The 22,534-nt window shown below is 43.5% G+C and overlaps 1 protein-coding gene across 1 annotated transcript; it reads right to left on the bottom strand.

Moving 5' to 3' along the window:
• Nucleotides 1-9,746: 9,746 nt before the first annotated feature.
• On the bottom strand, nt 9,747-12,594 carry fzd9b (frizzled class receptor 9b). Its single transcript, XM_083984625.1, has one exon. It carries the CDS (start codon nt 12,123-12,125, stop codon nt 10,326-10,328), a length of 1,800 nt encoding a protein of 599 aa, XP_083840751.1. The 5' UTR covers nt 12,126-12,594; the 3' UTR covers nt 9,747-10,325.
• Nucleotides 12,595-22,534: the final 9,940 nt, after the last annotated feature.

Here is a 22,534-nt window from a genome sequence, read left to right as displayed (position 1 = left end):
GTTCTTCTTTTTTCTCCTGCCATCCGTCTGTCTCTTCTTCTTTAGTTGTACTTCTCTGTCTTGTCTTGTCTTCCCTTCACGCTCAGATGAAGCTCCGGGGATAGACGGAGCTAGATGAGGGGGGTTGGCTGGCGGGCATCACTTTCACTTTTAATTAAAACTTCACACCCAAATAAATGTAGCTGAGTATCACACCCACTCACATCGCCCTATGAAAAGAGCCCGCCGGGGCCAGATGTTTGCCTTAGTGAGGATAAATATCTAAGTGGCAGCTTTCTCTGTAAGGGAATCTGCTCCCTCTGTCGTTTTGTCGGATTAGCTGGGGTAAGGAAAACATGGGGATCGTGTTCCATGCGTTTCCCACTCTCTGGCTGTTCAGCATAAACACCATGAGTTCTTGGCCTCCCTCACATCCGTCTCCTCAGCTCCTCCGCCACTCTCCTCCGCCCCAGGGGTTCCAGCGCAGGGTTTGTTTTAGTAGCACAGCCCCAGAAGAGTGTTTGGTTGTGTTGTGTGTCACACTGGGTGAGTGTTTGATTATGTTGAGTGTTACACAGTACGGGTGTGCCTGAGCCGAGAGGCGGGGGACACTAATCCCACTCCGCTTTGTCCTCTGCTGCACAGCTTTAGTCTTCGCAGGACACTTCACACTGGAGCTGGGGAGGAATTCATGTAGCGGCTGCTGAGCGAAGGACCTGTGAGGGTCTCATGGTTGTGTGCACAGAAAGATGAATGAGGAAGGGCTCCTTGCACATGCATAAGCAGAAAGGAGGAACGGATCAAGGACAGCTCAGTGTGCTCAGATTGTTCTCAGTCTTATTCATGGGTTGAACTGCAGAACCTATTCAGTTAAATTCTATTCTCTTAAAGGATAAAGCTGGTGATATTCTCTTTTTTCTGTATCACAAAAAGGATAAAAACCAAGAGGTATCACTGTAACTAATGCCAAGTATGTCGCATTCCTGTGACATCGAGCTCTGTCATTTTATTCAAACAATCCATGAGCTAGACAACTAGTCCCCACTGTGTGTCGTAGGGGGCAGACTTGAGAAACTTTATCCATTTTCCAAGTGGTGATTTGTTTACATTACAGTAAGCGTGACACCGTGACACATGTGTCAGAAAAATATGTACAAACCAAAACACTGTTGACTTGGCTTCACTGAACAAACCTAAACACGGAGTAATAAGTAAAACTTAACATCAAGTGCACACAGCTGCACTGATGTTCTTCCCAGACGCACTGCTTAAATAGCCCCCTGTATCAGTTGCAGCCAACCTGGACTGTACCATATCTGCCATCCACATTTCCTTAGAATAAGCGTCTCACAAAATCAATGTTTTTTCTTCACCCAATAACCTTTCCTATATATTGTTCTCTCCAGTCAACCGTTTCACCCCCGTTCATAAATATTCACCAAATAAACACTCAATTAATCCACCCTCCCCCTCGCACTTAGTCCACCCCAATGACATCACTAATGATGTACCCAGTGTATTAAGACAGGAAGTGTTTAGTCAAAGGAGCACATTGTGGGTACGGTGAGTAACAGACAAAGAAAACCATTAATTTGTGGAACTTAAAACTGAGCCAGCAATCATGTTTTATTAAAACCAGAAGTAATGATGTAATGACGTGTGAAATGTAACCAAACAAAACACAAAATTCAACAAACCCAGGATAATTATGCATTTGCAAAGGGTTGGTTAAATAATAAAATATAGTGAAAATAATTAATGTTCTAGCAAAAACATTTTAAGAAGTAGTCACCATTCACTCACTGTTTGGATAATGTTTACTTAAAATCTGCAGTGCTGCCCAGTGGTTTTAAGAAATATTCTAGTTTTTTTTTCTTCTTATAATGAAAGTCTATGTTAATAATAGTAAGTCAGTATCAGTTGTCTTTTAATTCAGTGTTCAAGATAGGAAATTATGGTAGATGATAAAAGATGTGGTCTTTGTGAGGGGGGGATTTTTTTTTTGTTGGGAATTAACGATGCAGGCTTTTCTAATGAGTAAGGCCTGTTTAGCGCTGTTTGGCTGTGTTGTGGAAACCAGGCTGAAGCATGGAGCACCTGGCCCAGTTGGGTTCTGGTTTGGGGCTACAGACTGGCCCCACTAATAGGCACTTGAGCCCCCCCGTCCGCATTCGCCTTGTACCATGTTCCACTTAATGAGGCTCTACCCTGGGCTGTAAACAAGCCCAGAAACAACCCCAAAACACACACAGGAAATGTCTCATGACCAGAACAACACAAAGACCCTGCCAGCTCATGCATGATGGGGTGTGAACAGGAAGGCTGATCCTTGCAGGTTTTCTCCCTCTCTGCTCCACAAGTAGTTATTATCCTGAGGGAAAGGGCTGCATGTGGTACTGCTGCTCTAGCTCTTGCTCTGCATGCCAAATCCTCACTGGCCGCCAAGATCATCACAGACCGCTGCCTCACTCCTTTTCCACAGCCTACAGTTACAGTATGTACACAAACCACAGTTTATTCAGCACTGTGTTGGACCTGGCATGTCAGCTTTGACACGCCACAATAGGAACAATGTCTGCCTCTGCACAAAGAGTATCTCTCATGCAACAAGGTTTTTATTTTACTTGTAGGGGGGCTGAGACCTTGACAAAAGGTCCAGTGTTAGAGCGAGTGTGGCCCCAGCTGGTTTCCTTTACTACACAGACTGGCTAATGTACAGTGATCAGCTTGAGTCAACAGTCCTGGCCCGAAAAAGAGCTCAATTGATGATAGGAATTTTTTTTCTTTTTTTTTTTGCACAAATGTGTTTGAACTGCCTCAAAAACGTCCCGTTCAATTTTATGCCTCATTTTGTTCATAAAAATACAAACAACCCTGGACAGACTCCCCCAGCCACTCATATAGGCTACTGTGCAAAAAAAGTATAAATGTGAGTCAATTAACAAGTTCATTTGCAGAAACTAAGAGCAGAAAGAATAGTTTCCACTGTTACGATAGGTCCCCCCCCCCCCCCCCCCACACACACACACACGCCCCACTATAAGTCCACACACACTTGCATGAACTAAACATGCACAGTTCCCCCCTAATTAGCCAATTATACCCCCAACACACACACACACACACACACACACACACACACACACACACACGCACGCATGCATGCATGCATACACACTTCAGAGTGGCTTCACAAAGGACTTTTATACCCAATCACTCACTCACTCACTCACTCACTCACTCACAGTAGCTAGTTAGCTTAGCTCAGCATAAACACTTAAAACAGAGGGAAACTGCTAGCCTTGCTCTGTCCACACATGTCCAGTTATGCTAAGATAAGCTAAGCTAATCAGCTGCTGGCTTTTCTGTAGCCTACTGACATGAAAGTATATTGAGAAAGTGAAAACGTCTCCTCTCTTCCCTCACGCACAGGTATTGTCTTTTGTCTGTCTGGGTTCATGTTAAATGATTAAAAGCAGCTACACTACAAGTGATCACAGGCAGCAGCGGAGCCAGGAGTGCTGTAGCTACGTGGTGCCAAGTTTGCAGAGCGTAGGCTACGTGCATCACCTGGAAACTTCATGAATCAAGACAAGTCAATATGTAACAACCAGGTTTAAAGAAGAGGACGGGGGGGGGGGGGGGGGGGACGCAGACAAGAACAAACTTCAAAACTCCAAATCAAAGAGTGTGAAATGCAGCGGAGAATAGCAGATCCTTACCCGGGGTGGGATGGAGGGTGGGGGGGGGGGGGGGGGGATCAGTACGTGGGGGAGGTGGGGTCTGCCTCCTCTCTCAGAACACAGAGCCGAGGGGTGAGCCTTTGATGGCTGAGCGTGACATGAGCACATTTAGGATGGGGTGGGGGTAACCGCAGCAGTGGCAGTGTGACATGCACTTGCTGCCAGACGACGACCCAGTCGAGGATCTGAGCGGGTTCTGATCACGTCAGCTGTCCCACGTTCACAGAAGGCACTGGGGCATTTCCACCTTGTTTAAAAAGAAAAGAAAAGAAAAAAAAAGCCAGACTAAAAGAGTTGAAAGATGCCGAGTTGTCATACCCTGACACTGAAATAATGTTTCCCAGCGTTTGCGAGGGGAAAAAACGGGGGGAGCAGAGATTTGAAAGTTGAATCTACCGTGCGTGCTGCTGGAGTCGTGTGATTTGATTTGGTTGATCATCCTTTACTTATTCAGTCAATGGCACAAACAAAACCTCAGGGGGTTTAAAGATGTTCAGGAGGGCCGGGGCAGGTTTCAGAGCTGAGCTTAGACTCACACATCCTGTCCTTTTACACTCCCTCCCTTTGGAGTGTTTCTAAAAGCAGCCCTTGCATGGGTTTGTGTTCTTTGTTGATGCTGTTTTCACTCTTTTTTTTCGTCCTTTGTAACTCCTGCTCCCTCTCTTTTTCTCCAGGGAGAGACTCTTTGGTACAAGAGATTAGAGCGGGTGCTGCCTAGCAACTGAATAAAAATGGCAGCTACAAAAGGGGCGCTCTCACTCTCCAACGTCTGACCTACATAATCCCAAGCCTCTGATCGTGCAACATAACAACATGATGAAAGGCCTGCTGTGATTTAACCCTCAAACAAATACTTGCCATCACTGACCCCCTAACTCAAAGAGCGATCTCGCCCGCTGCAGAACACCAAAGGGTGACTTCTGAAATCTTGACGGTGCCTAATTAGAAAGGAAGAAGAGGCCGTGAACACTATTGGAAATGAGATGAATGTATTTGAGGAGATGGCAGCAGAGTGGCAAAGGAGATTAACAGTGATCACAGCAATGCTGTTGGCTTCAGAGAGCGAGAGCGAGCTGCGGAACCTCCCTCTGTTCACTGATTCATCTCTCCTTCAGCCACAGGCAGACAGAGCACAGGAATGAGTACAGAGGGATGAGAAAGCTTTACTTCTCTGTCTTCTGCTTATTGATCAAAGGACATGAAAAAACACATGGAGAAAAAAAAAAGACACAGCATAAAGCTGGAAACTTTTTTTGTGAAACTTTCTCCTCCTGTGCCGCGTTCTTAATATAATCTGAACGGCCCCCGGGTCCTGCTCGCCTGCTGCAGCTTCCTCATCATCTCCGACCCTTGCACCTTTGACCTCTGTGATGTTACATTACTTCACAATATAAGTGCATTCAGCCTCTGTATGAATAACTAATCTGGATGTAACCAAAGATCTGCATCAAGCAACTGTCTCTAACAAAAGTTACACATCAGTCAGTATAGTTGAAAGTCACTCCACACCCTTTCATGTTTTTAAACGAAATGCATAAAAAACATTGTCTCATTTTTGTTGTCAGGTTGTCACTTTGAACTTCGCTATGAACTGAAAAAAAGTATCAGTGTTGCTCAGAAACACTTTGGAGCTTTGGATGGAACAAAACTTTATCTTTTTTTCCATTTAACCCACTGTCCTGATGAGGCCACCTCCTACATCCCTGTGGTGCCACGTGGTTATGAGCTGCTGCTCTTCATCTAAGGTCAAGGTCACCCTTGTATCATAAATGTGTTTTGCTATTTGTTTGTGTTGAACATGCAGACGTGACTTTATGACATGAAAACTAGTTTGGAAGCCAATCGCGGATCAATACGTACCCAGCCAAGAGCAGGAGATGTCCTTTGTCTAATATCGCATGTTTTTAAAAGTTTATCATTCCTTTTTCTCCACGTCTTTCTGTTCATTTGAAGTATAAATCTTGATTTAAGTCCTTTTTGGCTGATGTTTAATTTATACTTCATTCTGATTTAAATTCAAAAGGACATTTCTTCCAGTTCGTGTCTCTACCCTCTTTAGATGAAGATGAAAGGCTGACGTCCGGAAATTGAGACTGACGATTCATGTCCTTCAGCTCACATCGAGTCCAGTTACAACATTAGACTACAGTATATCTACTGCAACACATCTCCACTGCAGTGACTGATTGAGGCCTAATGTTGACGATGAAAATGTGCTTTTTCCAACACATAACTTTAAATACATTCTTTAATCTAGTGCAACAATTTGCCTCATTTACCAGTCCTGCTTTGATACAGTGACAGTTGGCATCATGTGCGCCCAAGATGAAAGATGAATGCTGAGAAAATGGAGACAGAGAGACGTGATGAAGGTTCAGGATTTATCTGGCTGCATATCAACTTCTGATTAGCGTGTCACTGTTGATTAGATAACACACAATAAATAAAGAAAAAACCCTTAAAGTATTTCCTCTGCAGAGCTGCTGGAATTCCACAACACTGAACGACCCTCTGTACTGCGCAACGGACATTTAATCTCTGGGCCTGTGTGCTTTCATTTCACTGACGTGATAAATGCTGCAGAAAAATTTCAGCTGCTGCATCTCTTCAGCCACTTCAGCCACTTGACACTGTATCCTCATTTCAGCAAAAAAAAAAAAAAAAAGTCACTGCAACGCCAAATACTCTCAAACTCCCTCTCAGTGTTTTCACCTCTGGAGCAGGAATCCTCTCAGAGGTCACTTGTGTAAATGTTTGTGTCTGCGCGATGATACGGGTCAGCATGCTTTTTGTGCAACTGTCTGTGTTTTTTTTCTTGTGTTTGTGCCTTGTTACAACAACAACTAACTAACAGTAACTACTGGGTGTTTGATTGGAGTCCGGTTGCGAGGAGTGCTGAGCTGTGTGAACTCTGGTGCTCTCTGACTGCTGCATTTTCATGGAAAGCATCTCTTTGGGGGCCTGCAGGTTTTCAATACGCTCATTTACACATCAAAACAGCACAGGAAAGGGATAGTGCTCAAGGGGGGTGAGGGACTGCAGAAGGAGGGAGGGCAGGGTAATGAAGGATGCTTTATTTTCTCTTTTTTCCCCTCAGGGGTGGGCAGGGGTTTAAGTCTATGAGGGAGGTGCATTGATGCCATAATGATCGCCTTTAATCAGACCCATGACCAGATGGAGGGATTTCTCCTGAGCAGACAAAAACATGGTGTCAGCATCTAAAGCGGGATAACCGCTGAGGTGTTTTTACGCCTTTTTACCAAAAACAAATTCTACAAATCCTGGATAAATAGACGTGTTCGCTGTTGCTTTAGAATCAACAAATACACTCTTCGGCTCACGGTTAACACAATGAATTATTCCTGAGAAACCTTTTGAGGAAAAGTGTTGCCTTTTCTGGGAGTAGTCTCACTTTTGGCCCAGACAAACTCGCTGCTCAGTGCGACTGACTCTGACACTATTTAACCTCCTGAGCCAGAAGAGAAGAAAAACAGCGTGGAGACTCGGCCAAGCTAAATCTTTCAAACGAGACTGAGCTTAGTTACCCCTGAAATTGGACATTTCTGGAAGATGGGGTGGGGTCTTCCTCAAAACAAGCTTGGTGTTGATTGGCTGGCGCTGCTCCAGCACTGCAGCCCTCAGGTGTGTGTGTGTGCATATACTGTATATGTGTGTGTGTGTGTGTGTGTGAGGGGAAGGTGTTCCCGGCAGCCACATCTCTGGCGCCAAAGGAACCACAGCTCAAACAAACTCTGTTTTTGGAATGAACCTTTCTTTCTTTCTTTCTTGCCTCTATCTGAAGCACTGTGCCGTGTGATTCCTTTCCTCAGCGAGAGAGAGAGAGAGAGAGAGAAGGGGAAGCTAAAAATAGCTGTCAGTGACCTGGAAATGTAGTGATAGAATTCATATTTGTGGAAAAGGAAACAGAGCTAAGACATCCTGTTGCTGCTATACCGAGTAATTTCTGTTGACCTTTGTAATTTTTTGAAACATGTCTTAGTCATATTCAGCAATAAATGGAAAAATTAAAAACAGAAATACAGAAAGGGGGGAAACGGGGGTGAAGAATGAAATACTGAGAAGGGGGGGAAATGGTTTAAACAAAGGTTTCTGCTGAGGAAAAAGACAAACTTGCCCTCTGGTCTACCCCCATGTCCTTAACCCTCTACAGCTACCTCCTTCCTATCTAATCAGTACGGCTCAGGGCAGGTGGGACAAGCTGTTTTGTGTCTCACACAGCAAGTGTTTGGCCTCTCTGGGTCATGTCACTGGAGTGTAAACTGGGGAGGAAGCACGCGCCCCCATTCAGGCACCCATGAACTGGAACATGTGGCTGAAACACCAGCAGCCGGGTCTCTGGCTGCGAGCGTGCTCCAAGCAAAACAGCCCTCCTTTTTTTTTTTAATAGTTAAATGTGATCCACACAGTGTCAGAGTCCAGGCCTCACTAGCAACCGCCTGCCAAGCCACGGACAGTGTCTACAATGACGGAGTAATGAAAACAACAAAGGGGAGGATGTTGGTAGTTAACACACATCTTGTTCTGCAGAAGGAAAGAAGAAGTAATTGAAGTGAACTCATGCGTTGCACAGATCCACACACTGCACCGCACCGAGTGGAAATGTGGTTAATTTACTACAGAGACACACAGTGCATCTCTGATTCAACCTGGTGTGCGTTTGGTAAATGAACACTAACATGTGCGTGGAACAAGCTGTAGTACACGGGTCTTATTTTAACTCTGCTGGAATGCAAATGGTGGAAAAATGAAAACACAACAACTTTTTAACCTCTGGAGATGTCAGCGAGCACACGCCTGGTTCACACTGCGGAGGTTCCAGTAACGCAATGAAAACAAGCTCCCGGTCGTCACAGTCTTTTTCCATGCTATCACTCCCATGTGTTGCTGCTTCTGCCGCTGGTGGTGACACGGCACAAAATTAACACACAGACATAATAAACAATCGATTCCACTGCTGTCAAACACTGTCATTCCCACTGTGTTTTTGCTGTGAAATGACTTTGCTGTGTGTGGCTTCAATTTACGTTGGCACTTAAAATGTTAAAGTCCTGTAATGTAAAAGCTATTTATTTTCACTTTTTTTATAGACCATCTGAGAACACGGTGGCTCTTGTGCGTAGTAAAATGGACTTTATTACTGAAAAGTTAGTTGCAGGACTTAACTTTTGAAAATAATGTTATGCATACTTTTTCTGTGAATCAGTCAGTTTATACCAACTGGTAGTTTCTGCAGGATTTATGGTGCATTGTTTCTTTAGCTGAACAAAAAGACTCACAGTGTAACACAGTCAAACACTTGGAATATGGAAATTTGGATCTTTCCAGTCCTGGAGTTCCCTCAATTCATATCAAAAAATACAGCTTCAGAGCCACAAACCGCACAGAAACTTAAATATTAAGTTCATAATCCATCTCCTCAATGAACCACCACAAATCTGAGCGCCTGCGCTAAACTTAAATCTGTCAGTGAAACCATGCAATAAGGCTGAAATCCACTTCAGATTTGTCCTCTCAGATCAAAGTGCTGAGTGTTTGCTCGGGGATCAAATGGAGCAGCGAGAGGGCAACAACAGTGAATCTGTGGAAGGATTAAAACACCCATTAATTAAATATATTCCTCTGCAAAAACTGCTCCTGAATTTTAAGACCATGATGCAAACATTAATACTTGGCCACGGTTTGTCACTCTATTCATCAGCGATTCTCTTTGAGGATTATTGTTGGGGGACGCCTCTGGGGTGTGTGGCATAAACTTGGAAAACAACACAATTGGCGAGGCGTCCCGCTGCCACAAAAAAAGAAGAAGTGTGTGAGTCCCTGGTGAGGAATGGCAGAAAAAAAACTGAAGTGAAATGAGCATTCACTTGTGACTAGATCTCTGATGAAGTGGTTAAATATTCATTACGGGACACTGTGAGACAGTTAGCAAAACAACAATAAAAATAACACCAGGCAGCGAGAAAGTTGAACATGAATTCCACTAATTTATTATCCTCCAAAAAAAAAAAAAAAAAAGGGGGGGGGGGGGGCAGACTTCTTATAAAAGGCACTTCATTTCCCTTGACCTTTAATAAATGCATCTAAAACAACAAAAACTGATAAGAGCCAAGGTGAACTTTAAATTAAATATATTTACAATAAATAAAACATTTATACAGATTTATACAGTTAATCATGCCACTTTCGGGGAGGAGGATAAAGTAATATTTCCCAAGATGCCTCAGCCCACTAAACAGTCTCTTTTTGTGTGTGTGTTTTCTTTTTTTCAGCTTTGTGAACAACACTGGGCATGACTACTGCACAGAACACTATGAACAGAAAAATATGGGTAACAATACTGAACATTTCCCTTTACGCACTGAATACTGTTTACAGCTAGTTTCTCATAGTGATGCCTGTACCTGTGTGTCCCTTGGCAGCAGCAGAGGAGTAACTGACAGTTCAATTCAACCACTCTTCATCTTGTAAAGTCTTTTTAGCAGCTCCTTACACAGGGCATATGTATGTGTATGTGTATGTGGTGTGTGTAATTGCATTTGGCAGTGTGCGTCTGTGCGTGTGTGTGTCCGTGCATGCTTCCTCTCAGACGTGCGTGGGGTTGTCTGAGTGCAGGTCAGTCTTGGCCATGTGCAGAACCACAGCAGGAGATTTGTAGTGGCAGTGCGTGCTGCCGCAGCTCACGCCGCTGCACGGCTTCCTGCTACTAGTCCTGTCCGCCAGCTTCCTGCTGCACAGGCCCTGCCAGGTCTGCAGGGTCTTAGAGCTCCACACCCACACCCCACTGGTGATCCCCACCACCAGCGACATGAAGATCTTCAGCATGAACACGGCCACGGTGGGCACGGACGTCTGCAGGGAGCAGTCGCTGCTGTGGCCGCTGAAGGAGCCGCACTTCATCTGCAGCCCCCTCAGCTTCCAGTAGTCCATGTTGAGCCTCTCGTAGAAGTAGCAGACGATCACGCAGGTGGCCGGCACCGTGTACAGGATGGAGTAGATGCCGATTTTCACCATCAGCTTCTCCAGCTTCTCCGTGTTGGTGCCCTCCGTCTTCATCACCTTGCGGATGTGGAAGAGAGCCACGAAGCCCGTGAGGATGAAGGAGGTGCCGATGATCAGGTAGCAGGACAGAGGGATGAGGACGAAGCCGGTGAGCGCCCCGGAGTCCATGCTCCCCACGTAGCACAGCCCCGTCAGCTCGTCCCCGGCCACCTTCCTCATGGTGAGGATGATGATCGTCTTCAGAGCGGGGATGCCCCAAGCCGCCATGTGGAAGTAGTTGCTGTGGGCTTCGATGGCCTCGTGGCCCCACTTCTTCCCTGCAGCCAGGAACCAGGTGAGGGTGAGGATGACCCACCAGATGGAGGAGGCCATGCCGAAGTAGTAGAGGATGAGGAAGACGATGGTGCAGCCGGTGGACTCCAGCCCCTCCTGGATGATGTACAGCTCGCCGTGCTCCCGGTCGCAGGCGATGTTCTCGGCCCCGGCCACCGAGCGGATGATGAAGGCCACGGAGTAGACGTTGTAGCACATGGAGAGGAAGATGATGGGCCGCTCCGGATACTGGAAGCGGTGAGGCTCGAGGAGGAAGGTCAGGACGGTGAAGGCGGTGGAGACAAAGCAAAGTATGGACCACACCGTCATCCAGATGAAGGCAAAGTCCTTGTCCTGCCGGGACCAGAAGACGTCCACGGCGGGGGAGCAGCGTGGCGCGCAGGACTGGCTCTTCTCCACAAACTGGAACTTGTCTGGGTTCTCGCAGGAGCCCATGCTGCCCGGAGAGCGCCCGGTGCTGGTGCCCGTCTGCCTGGGGCGAGGGGGCACCGGGAGCATGCCTTCACCTTTCTTGCCCTCCGTCCTGGTCTCGTTCTCGGGCGCCTCCATGCACAGGGCGTTGGGGTCATTCCTGATGGGCAGCTTGGAGCAGTCCAGGGAGTCCGGCCAGGTGTAGCTGAACTTCTTCATGATGGGTGCACACCTCTCCCTGGCCTGTTCGCACATGGGTCTGCAGGCGGGGATGGAGGTCGACACTTTGTCCGTGCACATGGGGGCGTAGAGGGAGCAGAGGAAGAAGCGGAGGTGCACATCACAGCCGTAAGCCACCAGAGGGGAGAACTCGTTGAGCTTGATGGCAGCCTCCCTCTGATCGTCGTGGTCCATGAAGTTGGGCATCCGGGTCAGGTTGTAGCCGATCCCCTCGCACATGGGGATCACGATGGGCTCGCACTTCGCCGGTTTGTCCCGCTCCAGGTCGTAGGAGCCTATTTCAAAGCTGGAGCCAGAAATCACAAGCAGGCACCAGAGGAAAATCACCACCTTTAACGGACAACCGTCCATGCTCATTCTTTTGGAGAGAGCTGAGGTCTGTGTTTCAAAAAGCACCATTAAAAAAAAGGTTTAGAAAATAATATATTAAAAAAAAAAAAAAAAAAAAACACTGGGTCGGTTGGTGAGAGATCCCCGCTATTTCCCCATGGGGAGGCAGGTCCAAAATGTTGCCTTTACCGTCAGCGCTCCGTTAGAAAAACACACAAAAACAGCTGCACGCAGACACTGGCGCGCAGTCTGATGATTTAGCATTGAATTAAAGCGATTAATCCCACAGACAGGCGAGAGGAGAGGGAGAGAGAGAGAGGTCCGTAACTACAACGTGACAGTCGGAAACTTTGACAAACAATGGAGGAGAAATCATCAAAAAGCAAACACCGAGAGCTGAGTGTTAAATCCTCAAAGCGACCGCGGGGGAGAAGCGGGTATCAAAGCGGGTCCACGGAGCTGTTTGGTCGGCGTGGTGTCTGTGTGTCTCGTCTGTCGGTCGGCCCCCAGCTCTTCGTCCTCCGCCGCTTTCAGGCTCGACACTGAAGTTTGAGAGCCGCTCAGTGGGACTTCAGTCAAGGAGAGACACGGAGGGGAGGGGGCGGGGGTGAGGGGAGGGGAGGAGGAGGAGGAGGAGGAGGAGGCTGGTGGGTGGAGGGGTGAGGAGAGGAGGGGAGGGGAGGGGGGACTCTGAGACGCTCACATTTCAACCGGTGCAGCACACAAGGAAAATTATCAGACAGATGCTGGAGGATGGTCAAATACCTCTGACATTTCTGCCCTGAATAGTTTTGAGAGTGCTGCGAGAGTAGCTAAAAGTAGAAACACCCACAATGTAAAATGTTCAATTGCCACTAAAAGCTACCACATTCATGGTTTAAAATTAAAGACAGATCATCAGGAAAATGTGCATATAAAATGTCAAAAGTCAAGTGTTGTGCATTACAATAGCTTTCACTATTAGGGAAATGCATCACTCTTTACAACAAATTAATTTAACTTTAAATTAAAACGTACTGCTCAGACATTGATATCAGTGAGTGCACTGTATTGAGCATTTTCTAGTGTGCTATTGCTGCACAAACTGAATTCCCGTCATTGTTCAGTGGTGGGAGTTGTAGGTCTATTCACATCTAATATGTTAAAACCACTCCACAAATAGGAGATCCTGCAAAATTATACTTGGTCATTGAGCTCTGTGTTCCTCATTCCTCATCCAATTTGATTAAATGAAAAAAAAAAGAAGTTTTTGGAGCAAGAGGTAGATTTTTTATGTATTAAAATAGTAGGAGATGTTTTAAGGCCAAATTTAGTGTAAATTTCACCAAATTACTACTCAATAGTTTCTGCACAGTAAATTCAGAGTGTTCCAAGCCATTGCCAAGTCGCCTATTTATAGTAAAAGCAGCGCCTGTCATTGTTTATTCTACATAATATCAGTGAATAGCAATGCTTACGGCACAAATAAATTCTAGATTAACCTAATTTTCACAACTTTATATAGTGTTTGGTAGGTTTATATATATAGCAATGTTTAACATTCACAACTGCATATTCCATTTTGTATATGGAATCACTGTGTAAATTGAAATGCAGTATAAAGTATAAAGAAACATACATGGAAACAGAAAGTAAATACAACTTTAAATGGTAGGCTACTAGTAAACATTCTCAGACAGTTTGAACCTTTTCAGAGGTAGTATTTGTATTTGAGTAATACTGATGAGCAGTTAAATGTACTGTAGTAAAGTGTGGAGGATAATTAAAAAGGTAACAACCTTTCTCTACTGGATCCATCATAAAAAATCTGCCACCACAGTTTTGAGTCAAACACTGAGTAGTTTATTTTACTCCAGTATGACTGGTAAAATTGTAAAATGATAGTCCCACTGGCGTTTTACCGTTGCTGACTCATAATTACTCTGTCACCATTTCTGCTAATGTTTTCATGTGATATAATATGAAACTTTATTGAGCCCTGCAGGTCAGTTCTTTCACAAGCAAAGTGCTCCTGCAGCTGGTGCAAGCTTCATTGCCTTGCTAACGGGCACTTCAGCGGGGGCAGGTGCGTGAGGGAGGAGCGGCTGAAGAATGTTCTCTCTGAAAACACACCAGATCCATGCACCCCCTGAGTCCATAAATAGGTTGATTAGCATTGGCATGATGAAAAAATGACAAAGCGGTGCACAGAATCAGGCATAACATGCAACAAATGAATGCTAGAGGGACTGTGCTGAGCAGAGGACTATTGTTTCCATCTAGTGGCTGAATGGGGAGAGCCTGCAGCCCCACAGCTGTTGCACTGAGCATTTGATCTTTTCTCAAACGGGTGGAACTCAAGGATTTTGGCCTCTCGCCCTGTAGGACTGAATTGGCTGTCAACTGCATACTGTCTCTATTAGTCCCTGTGTTAAAACTGTGTCTGGTGAAGGCAGTTTTGCACTTGTCTGGCCCGAGAACAACTTCTTTGTAATTTAGACCAATACTAATAACACATGAATTGAGATATAATAATATTTCTGTGGCCTCTTGTGTACGGCAAAAGGGCAGGCAACAGATAGCTGGTTAGTAGCCAATGCTTGCTTTGGTAAAAGAAAATAAGTGATAGAAATAGAAGCAGAGATGAATTTCTCTTGTTTTATATTGCTGGAGACAGCTCTTATCGACAAAAATGTATTAACTGAACTTGCAATGTTTCTTTTAGACTACAATGAATTAACACAAAGATACTCTATATTAACATGTTAATGGTATAGTACGTCTCTTATTAGCTGAGCCACCACAAAGATTGGAAACGGCAAGCTAGCCTGGCCCTGCCTAATGCCAAAACCAGCATTAAAGCTCACTAATAGGCTAATATGTAAAACATGTATAATTTAACATACCATCTCATTGCTTCGATTTGCATAAAATAATCAATTTGTGTTTTTGTTTTTCTACAGAGAGAAGCTTCCAAAATTTTTTGTTTTATGCATCATTTTTTGTGTAGATTTATCAGTCGCGATGAATGTTTTGATTTGTGGCAGGCTACAGCTCCAGTGTTTCTGCAAAGCTAAGCTAAGCTAACCCCCAGACGACTGCAGCGTCATATCAGATGGATCTCTGCTGGTCTGTGAGGAAGAAAGCAAATTTTTCCTCAAAATGATGACCTATTTCTTTAACTGTGTCACATAATATTTTGATCTTGTCCAGTGAGGTGTGAAAATACTGCTGCTTAAATGCTGCACTTTGTATGATCAGTAAATTTACTCCTGCTTTATGAAAGGAAATCGCCCTATCTTACGCTTTCTAGATGACAAATTGGGCTAGATGAAGGCTATGTGCTGCTCTATCTGATCTGGCGTCAGGTAGAAAAAAAAAACAAAGCCTCCAACTTCAAATTAAGAGCGATCGAGCGGGGGAGGAAATACATTCCAGACCCCGAGATGATATCTTATTGTACGTCAGTGCTAAGGGTTTTGGTGAATCAAACAGAAATGCTTTGACTGTAGTTCCATTACTACTCAGCAGCCTCTCCACTTTAACATTTCAAGTTCACACTTCAAAGGCACAGGGTCATTGGAGAGGGCCAGGAGAAGCCTGAGTGTGCCCTTAGAAGGCCTCAGATTATTATCAGAGATATGTCTTTCCAAGGTAAGAAGCCGAAATCAGGATGCATTAGTATCCAAGTCACAAAGCCTCTTAAGGTGGGAACACTGGTAGATCAAGGTTTGACCCTAAAAGCAGTTTGGATTGTGGTTAAGTGACCATTAGTCTGTAGGCCTAGCTATCTGCACTGCAAACAGTAACCCTGAAAAAGCCTTGATTATGTTTTATTCACTCAAAGATGATATTGTGTAGCTTCAACAGTTTGACAATGAGAAAAGAATCACAACTTTTATATTTGAAAATCTGGATCTGTTGTTTAGCTAAAGCTTAGTTTAGCTATAGATCAGAAACAAGAGGAAACAGTTTGTTGGCTTGAGAGGAAACACTTTGTCCTGTTTCTAATACCAGATACAATTAGTGAGACAGAGCGAGGCTAGCTTTTCTAGTCAATGTAGCCTCGGAAGCTAACGGATTACTAGCCTACAAGAAGAATCCTTCATTGTTCAAGGCTGTGGTGAAAAAGTAAAACAAAATGTACTTTTCAACAACTTTCGATGAGAAATGTAATCTCAGAATTTCAGTTCACACACAGGGTACATTCAACCAATAATTAAAGCAGAAGTAAGTGATATATTTGTGTTAATATAAGTCTTAAATAGTTATATCTTCCGACAGCAATCACTTACATAGAGTGTTTGGACTGAAACACGGGTCTCTCAGTCCCTCTGCTCTGCTCTGAGCCGAGGAGAAAACATTTATCGTATCCTACAGTTTTTATCCAATGAGGAGAGAGAACGGCATGCAGGGCTGTGTGTGCAGCCAAGGAACGCCGTGAATGTGGCGACGTAGGGACGAGGACTGTTATGGTGCGTTCAAGGAAACTCATATTTTTCCGACCATGAAGTGGTACCAGTTCGATCTGGTACGAGTTCACCGGTCGGAAGTTACGAGTGGCCGTTATAGTGACTTTCACCGGTAAAACAGGTCGGAAAAACACGAGTGGGTTGCCTGAAACGCTACAAAGTCGTAAGTTGTGACTTGAAGCTGTAATTTACGATTTCAAAAGCCTGCCTGGAACGCAGCATTAGCGAAAACGACCGGACCACTTACTTCTGCTTTAAGGAAGTATCAATTAGGCTACTGATAGGAATAACAGAAAAGATGTTATTGAAAACAGGACAGGACTGAAATTATATAACTAAACAACGTAAGGAAAGCAATTAGCTATATCTCCCAAAATATCAAACAATTTTTGTAAGAAATTTGCAAACAATGGAATAGCTAGCCCAGCTTGGTTTAACGGTCCAAAGGTAACACAATCTACCTAGCAGCACCTATAAAACTCACTAATTAACAGATTTTTATCTCAGGAAGTTACTGTGCCAGGCCAAGAAAAAGTCAGCCACATAACCCTCGTAAATTTAGAAAATTCTGTTACTTTTGGACAGAGCCAGGCCAGCTGTTTTTTCCCAGTCTCTACACTAAAATAAACTAGTTTGCTGTAGGCCTATCCTAATATTTACTGTTTGAGACTGGTATCTTCCCATTCAACTGTGCGAAAACACATAAATAATAAGTGTAGTTTCTCCAATAGTCAGACTACCTGTTTGATCCATTTTGATAGCACTTGCTGTGTTTGCTAATAAAATTAAGAATACACTGAGTTTGGGTGGCTCTTAATTCTCCCCTGTGCTCCTGGGGCAACATCTATAAAGAATAACTGGCACTGTGCTGATGATTAGTTTAGGAGACACAAGGTCTGACCGCATCACTAATCTGTGTCCTGGGCCCTACAATAGGATACCGTTGGGCTTTCCTTGTGTGTTTTTATATCACCTAATTGTGTTATTTCTTCTTGACCTGAACAGAGGATGGGGAAAGACTAGGAATACGTGCAACTGAGTATTTTGATCTAGACACTCGCTGGCTTGCAGCTACGTTGTTTTAAGAAGGTCAGTGCTATTTACTTTGCCATTTGGTGGAAGGAAATGGATATATGCTATTTATTTCTCCCCCTGCAAACACTCTCCTGCTCATAGTACTGCTGTATGTCAAGTTTCTGTATGTCTTGTAATAACTAGCCTCCACAAAGACCCCCCCTGCCCCCCCTCATCTTCTCTTTCACGCATTCATCAGGCAATCTGGTACAGTGCGGGCCTTGTAATTACTACCTCTCACTTATTGGTTATCATATATCAGGCACACAGCTATAAACATCCCATGGAGAACAATGGGAGAGCCTTGCCACAGCCTGGCATGACATTACTATCCCAGAGACACGGGCTGTCTGAGATTGTTATGGGTGTAATAAGAGACACCTCACACTTTAAAGCAATACGTCTGAACCAGTATGCTGCCTTTGACAGGGAGTATAATAGCAAATTATTGAGGCTTGGATCGTGTAATTACCTCTTTGTTGGTATTGTGTTGTAATAATCTGTAATTTATGCAGTGCTATGGGAATCAGCAGGCACAGGAGACAAGTGAAAGTTAGCAGCAGGAGTTGGAGTTTTCTTGTTTTTTAACCACGGCTACAGAGTTAGGATCTGTTTAAGTGACATTGTTCACTTCTTTCCAAATGCACGAGTTGTTATTTGCTGTAATGAGAGGACAGTGTGCACAAAATGTCTCAGTTACACTGTTATGCAATTTTATGTAGTGCTATTAGGTGACTGAAGTGAATAGGCCTGGTTCATCACCTCAGTCCATCTGTGTTCCTCATCCTACAGTGTTTTGAAACTAGATAATGTCCTTTACAGCCTGTGGCAGGTAGCAAGACCGACGCTGCTGTTATATCCTCAAAATATCAGCATTACTAGATTTAAACACATGGATAATGCAGCTATTTCAACAGAACAAACTTTCAACAAAGTTTTTTTTTTTCAAATGCAGTTGCATACACAATAGATAACTGTTTTGAAAATATTATAAAATATATAATTCGAGACAACTCTGCGACTAGACATGCTAAACCTTTTTGGTGGCAGTGTTTGAAAAACTTGAAAGTCCACTTACAAAAGCCACCGTGGATTCTGGGATCACTTGAGAACTGTTTCTGTTGTTGATGGTCCCACAGCGCTGTACACAACGGAAATGGAGGAGCTACGCACAGCTGGAAAAAAAACAGTGAAACAAATGAACGGCTGAATGAATGGCTTCAGCAGCTCTAAACACAGAAATTAAGGCAATAAGTCCATGGGGAGAAATGTTTTATACTGGTGGTGGTGTTCCACTTTAATACAGACCTTTTCTTGATTGTAAAACATCAGTTTAGTAGAGTAATATCTTCTGGTGCTGCTAAAACAGTGTTGTGCTACTGTACCTACAGTGAGTACAGTATAAACACATCTTCTAGCTTCCTGCAGCTGTTCTGAACTAAACATCCCTTCTGCACTGTCATATTTATTAAACTAGTGCTCGACACTTGAACATGGGATTTATGTAAATCAAACATTGACCACGGAAAACTAAGTTACCAGTTCAATTTAGAGGTAATCTGTCTTTGCTCCTAGATGGTTTCGGACAACATTTTAATAGCCTTGCTTATATGGTGGCCCTGAGAGCACACTTTGCAGAGCTATGTGTTGTCAAATTGATGGAGATGTCTTCTGAATTTGCAGCACTGTGTATTTGCATGTGTTTTCTTACGTTGCAGAGCGTTGAGCTCAGTCAAAGACGTGTTTCCTGTTTAAAATGTAAGAATGGGCTGTATGCACAGCTCCACTATTGGACAAACTGATTAATCCAGGTGTGTCTGACTATTGTGACTACTCAGACACATCTGGATTAATCAGTTTGTCCAATAATGTAAGACAGGAAACAAAGGAGCAGCATTAAGTTCAGGAAGTCGAGCTGTGCATAGAGCCCATTGTTGCACAGTACAGAGTTATGGTAGCATTGGATTCGCTAACCAATGTCAAACTGGTTTCGGCCTTCTGTAAAACACTGGTAAAGGTGTAAGCCTTGAGATGCTGCATTTCAGGAATAAAGATAAAAACCTTTAGTTCGACACTATTGGTGCTCTAGTTGGACCATGTGAAGAACTTTTTCTTTGTCTGCTGCTACCTGCATTTTCTCTGTTTCACCCGAACACAGCTTTTCTTGCCACTCCCCAGCCACCTGATTACCACCTGCCTGCACACCTGCTCCTGATCAGCCACGTTTTCCACATACCGGTCCAACAGCAGTTCTCCATTGTCAGGTCATCTATTGTGCTAATCAACATCCAGCCCAAGTTTTGTGTTTCTTTTACTTTGCTTTGCTTTCTTCTTTGCACCCTTTTTGATCTCTCTTTCTTCTTCCAACAGCTTGACCGTTGCTGACCTTGTTTTTGGAATCCAGTCCAAGTAAACTGCCTTTTAATCTTACCTGGCTCTGCCTCTGCATCCTGCTTTGGGTACACAACACAACGTCTTACTGTGTTTTATAGGAACAATAAGAAGCCAAAAATCAATCATTCGGAAAATAATGGCATTTTAAGTGACTTACTATGTGAAGAGTTGCCAGATTCGATAACGGCTACTGAATATTAAGTAAGAAGATAGGGATAGTGCTTTGCAAAACTGGCTAGAACAAACAACATGTGGAGCAATCTATGGACATCTGTCTGATATTGAGCTGCAGCTACTGTATGTTCGCACAGACTGTCTCCATTTCCGTAATGATTTGTTTAGATTAACAAAAGTGAAAATAGCAATAAACTGTAACTGAAAACACATGGTTCCTATGATTCAAATGTGTTTGTTTTTGTTTACTGTGAAATCATTGGTAAAACAGCTGTCCTAGTTTTAAATTATCCCACCCTGACTGTGACATTAAATCAAAATGGCCTCGTGGGAAAGAAGTCTATAGGGTTTCGATTCTGCAGCTGAATCAACTAAAACAAACAAACAAGACAAACCCCAAAATGGAGTTACAGATTTGTAAAAGCATCAAGTGTCCTTATTGTGTACAGTATAGTATGTATTAATAGACAAGAGAGATATATAACAATATTAACAATAAAAAAAGATCTGAATACATTTTTCTGTAAATATTGAATATAATCTTCTGTCCTTGGCCATGGCAGAAATATGGATTTAACTAATGAGATATTGTGTGTGTTTATATAAGTCTGCGTGCTATATGTGGATGTTAATGTTTGCACTGGAAGACTAATGCTGAATGGCTCAATTTGCAACAGTTAAACGTTGTCTTTGTTTTTAAAAGCTGAAGTTTCTAGGCACACTCAGGTCCACTCTCATATGTCCTTGGGGAGCAATGCAGTTGAAAGCAATACTACTGCGCTGTCATGCAGGCGTAGTGGAGAGGGGTGGGAGGTGTTTTGAATGGCTGAGGCTTTGCGCAGAGGAAAAGTGGGGTCAGAGGATTTAGAAATATTTAAAGATAAAGTTTTTACTGAGCAGAGCCTAAACAATGACATTTTGTTGTTTAAATTGTTTGAATTTCTGTGGGAGGATATGATAAGAAACAAATGTCAGTTTGCCAACGTTGTATAACAGGAGACGTTAAATTCCTGTTCCCCAGAATGTGAATACTTGACACTAGTAAGTACTGGGATTGATTGTACTTCACTATGGGTCGGAGTGCATGTAGTGAATGACTTTAGACTGTCAGCCAGGCCGGGCTAGAGGGACTAAAAATGGACCGGGGAGGTGGTGGTGGGTGGGGGGTGGAGTGAGCAAGGTTAAAGGAACAAGTAGCATGACTGACTTGAAATAACACTTGCAGTTGCCGTTTATTTTGACAAGGCCTGTCAATCAGCTTTGTAAACTGTACTTAATACAAAGGAAAGAACATATCTTTACTGGAATTTGAAATTGGGTATACTCAGTTCCCCCCTCTTGGTATTTGAGGTCTTACTCAGAGAAGGGCCTGAATGTAGTAGCAGTATGTAGTTGTACGTCTTGTAGCTAGGCCTACTGTAGCCAACGTTAGCTCTAACACCAGACAAACATCTTAGTTTCAGCATTAAACTTATTTTTTTTCATTCAGCTGTGAGAAAGCAATGTGAACGTTAATCAAATGTTTTACTTTTTTCCACTGAAGTTGGAAGAACTTGCTAACAAGCTAGCTGTGGTCTGGTCAATCTCATCTCATCACTTTCCGATACCGAGTCACTGTAGTGTCCAGAGGTTGTATTACTTCTTTTACGGTAAAGGTATCCATGGCAGTAGCTCTAGGAAAGACTGGTAAGTAAGCAATTAATGCTAATATTGGCTATGTAGCTGTTTTTCCAAAGCTAACCAGCTTGGGATAGCAGATGTAAAATTGACCCTACAGATGTAAGAATGATATAAAATTGTAGGCTACTACGTATATTAAAGGGACAACGAGGAGTTTTGGAAAGCGAAGTGTTTTCACACTACATTTCCCATGAGCCTCCACGTGCACGGTGAAATTCTTGGACCGGCGGTAGACGGACGAAAGCCAAAACATTTGCCAAGAATGTTTTCATTGATCAAGAATGAAAGTCAGAGGTTCGAAGACGACCACTAATAATAATAACAAAATAACGATAGAGACAAAATTATATATTAATCGAACCGAACAAGTCTGAGTAACGTGGATTCATCCACATTAATATGAGACTTTTTTATAACCAAATACAAACTCCTCGTTGTCCCTTTAAATCTGCTCTCATAAATGTGGAACGTAAAAAATAATAATTTTACATTGTTTTTTTTATTGCAATAAAATCTTGAGAGAGCTTTCCAGAACCAAGTCGTGTTAGGTTCTAGTTACAGACTCTTTTCATTGTAACTTGGTAATGTTGTACATGTTAAATAACTGTTGGTCTAACTAGTGCACCAGTGTGGAAAACCCTCAGTGGAGCACAGGTTCAAATCCCAGCTCCTGCCAGCCCCTCACATTTCTCCCTCCTATACTCT

Source organism: Trachurus trachurus (assembly GCF_905171665.1).
Source record: "Trachurus trachurus genome assembly, chromosome: 13".
Classification (NCBI taxonomy): Eukaryota; Metazoa; Chordata; class Actinopteri; order Carangiformes; family Carangidae; genus Trachurus; species Trachurus trachurus.
The sequence above is the reverse complement of the archived record's forward strand: the minus strand, read 5'-3'. Positions and strand labels throughout refer to the sequence as shown.

Excerpts from the sequence above, each read along its gene's own strand:
- fzd9b (XM_083984625.1), bottom strand. The coding sequence starts at position 12,125 with ATGGTGCTTTTTGAAACACAGACCTCAGCTCTCTCCAAAAGAATGAGC.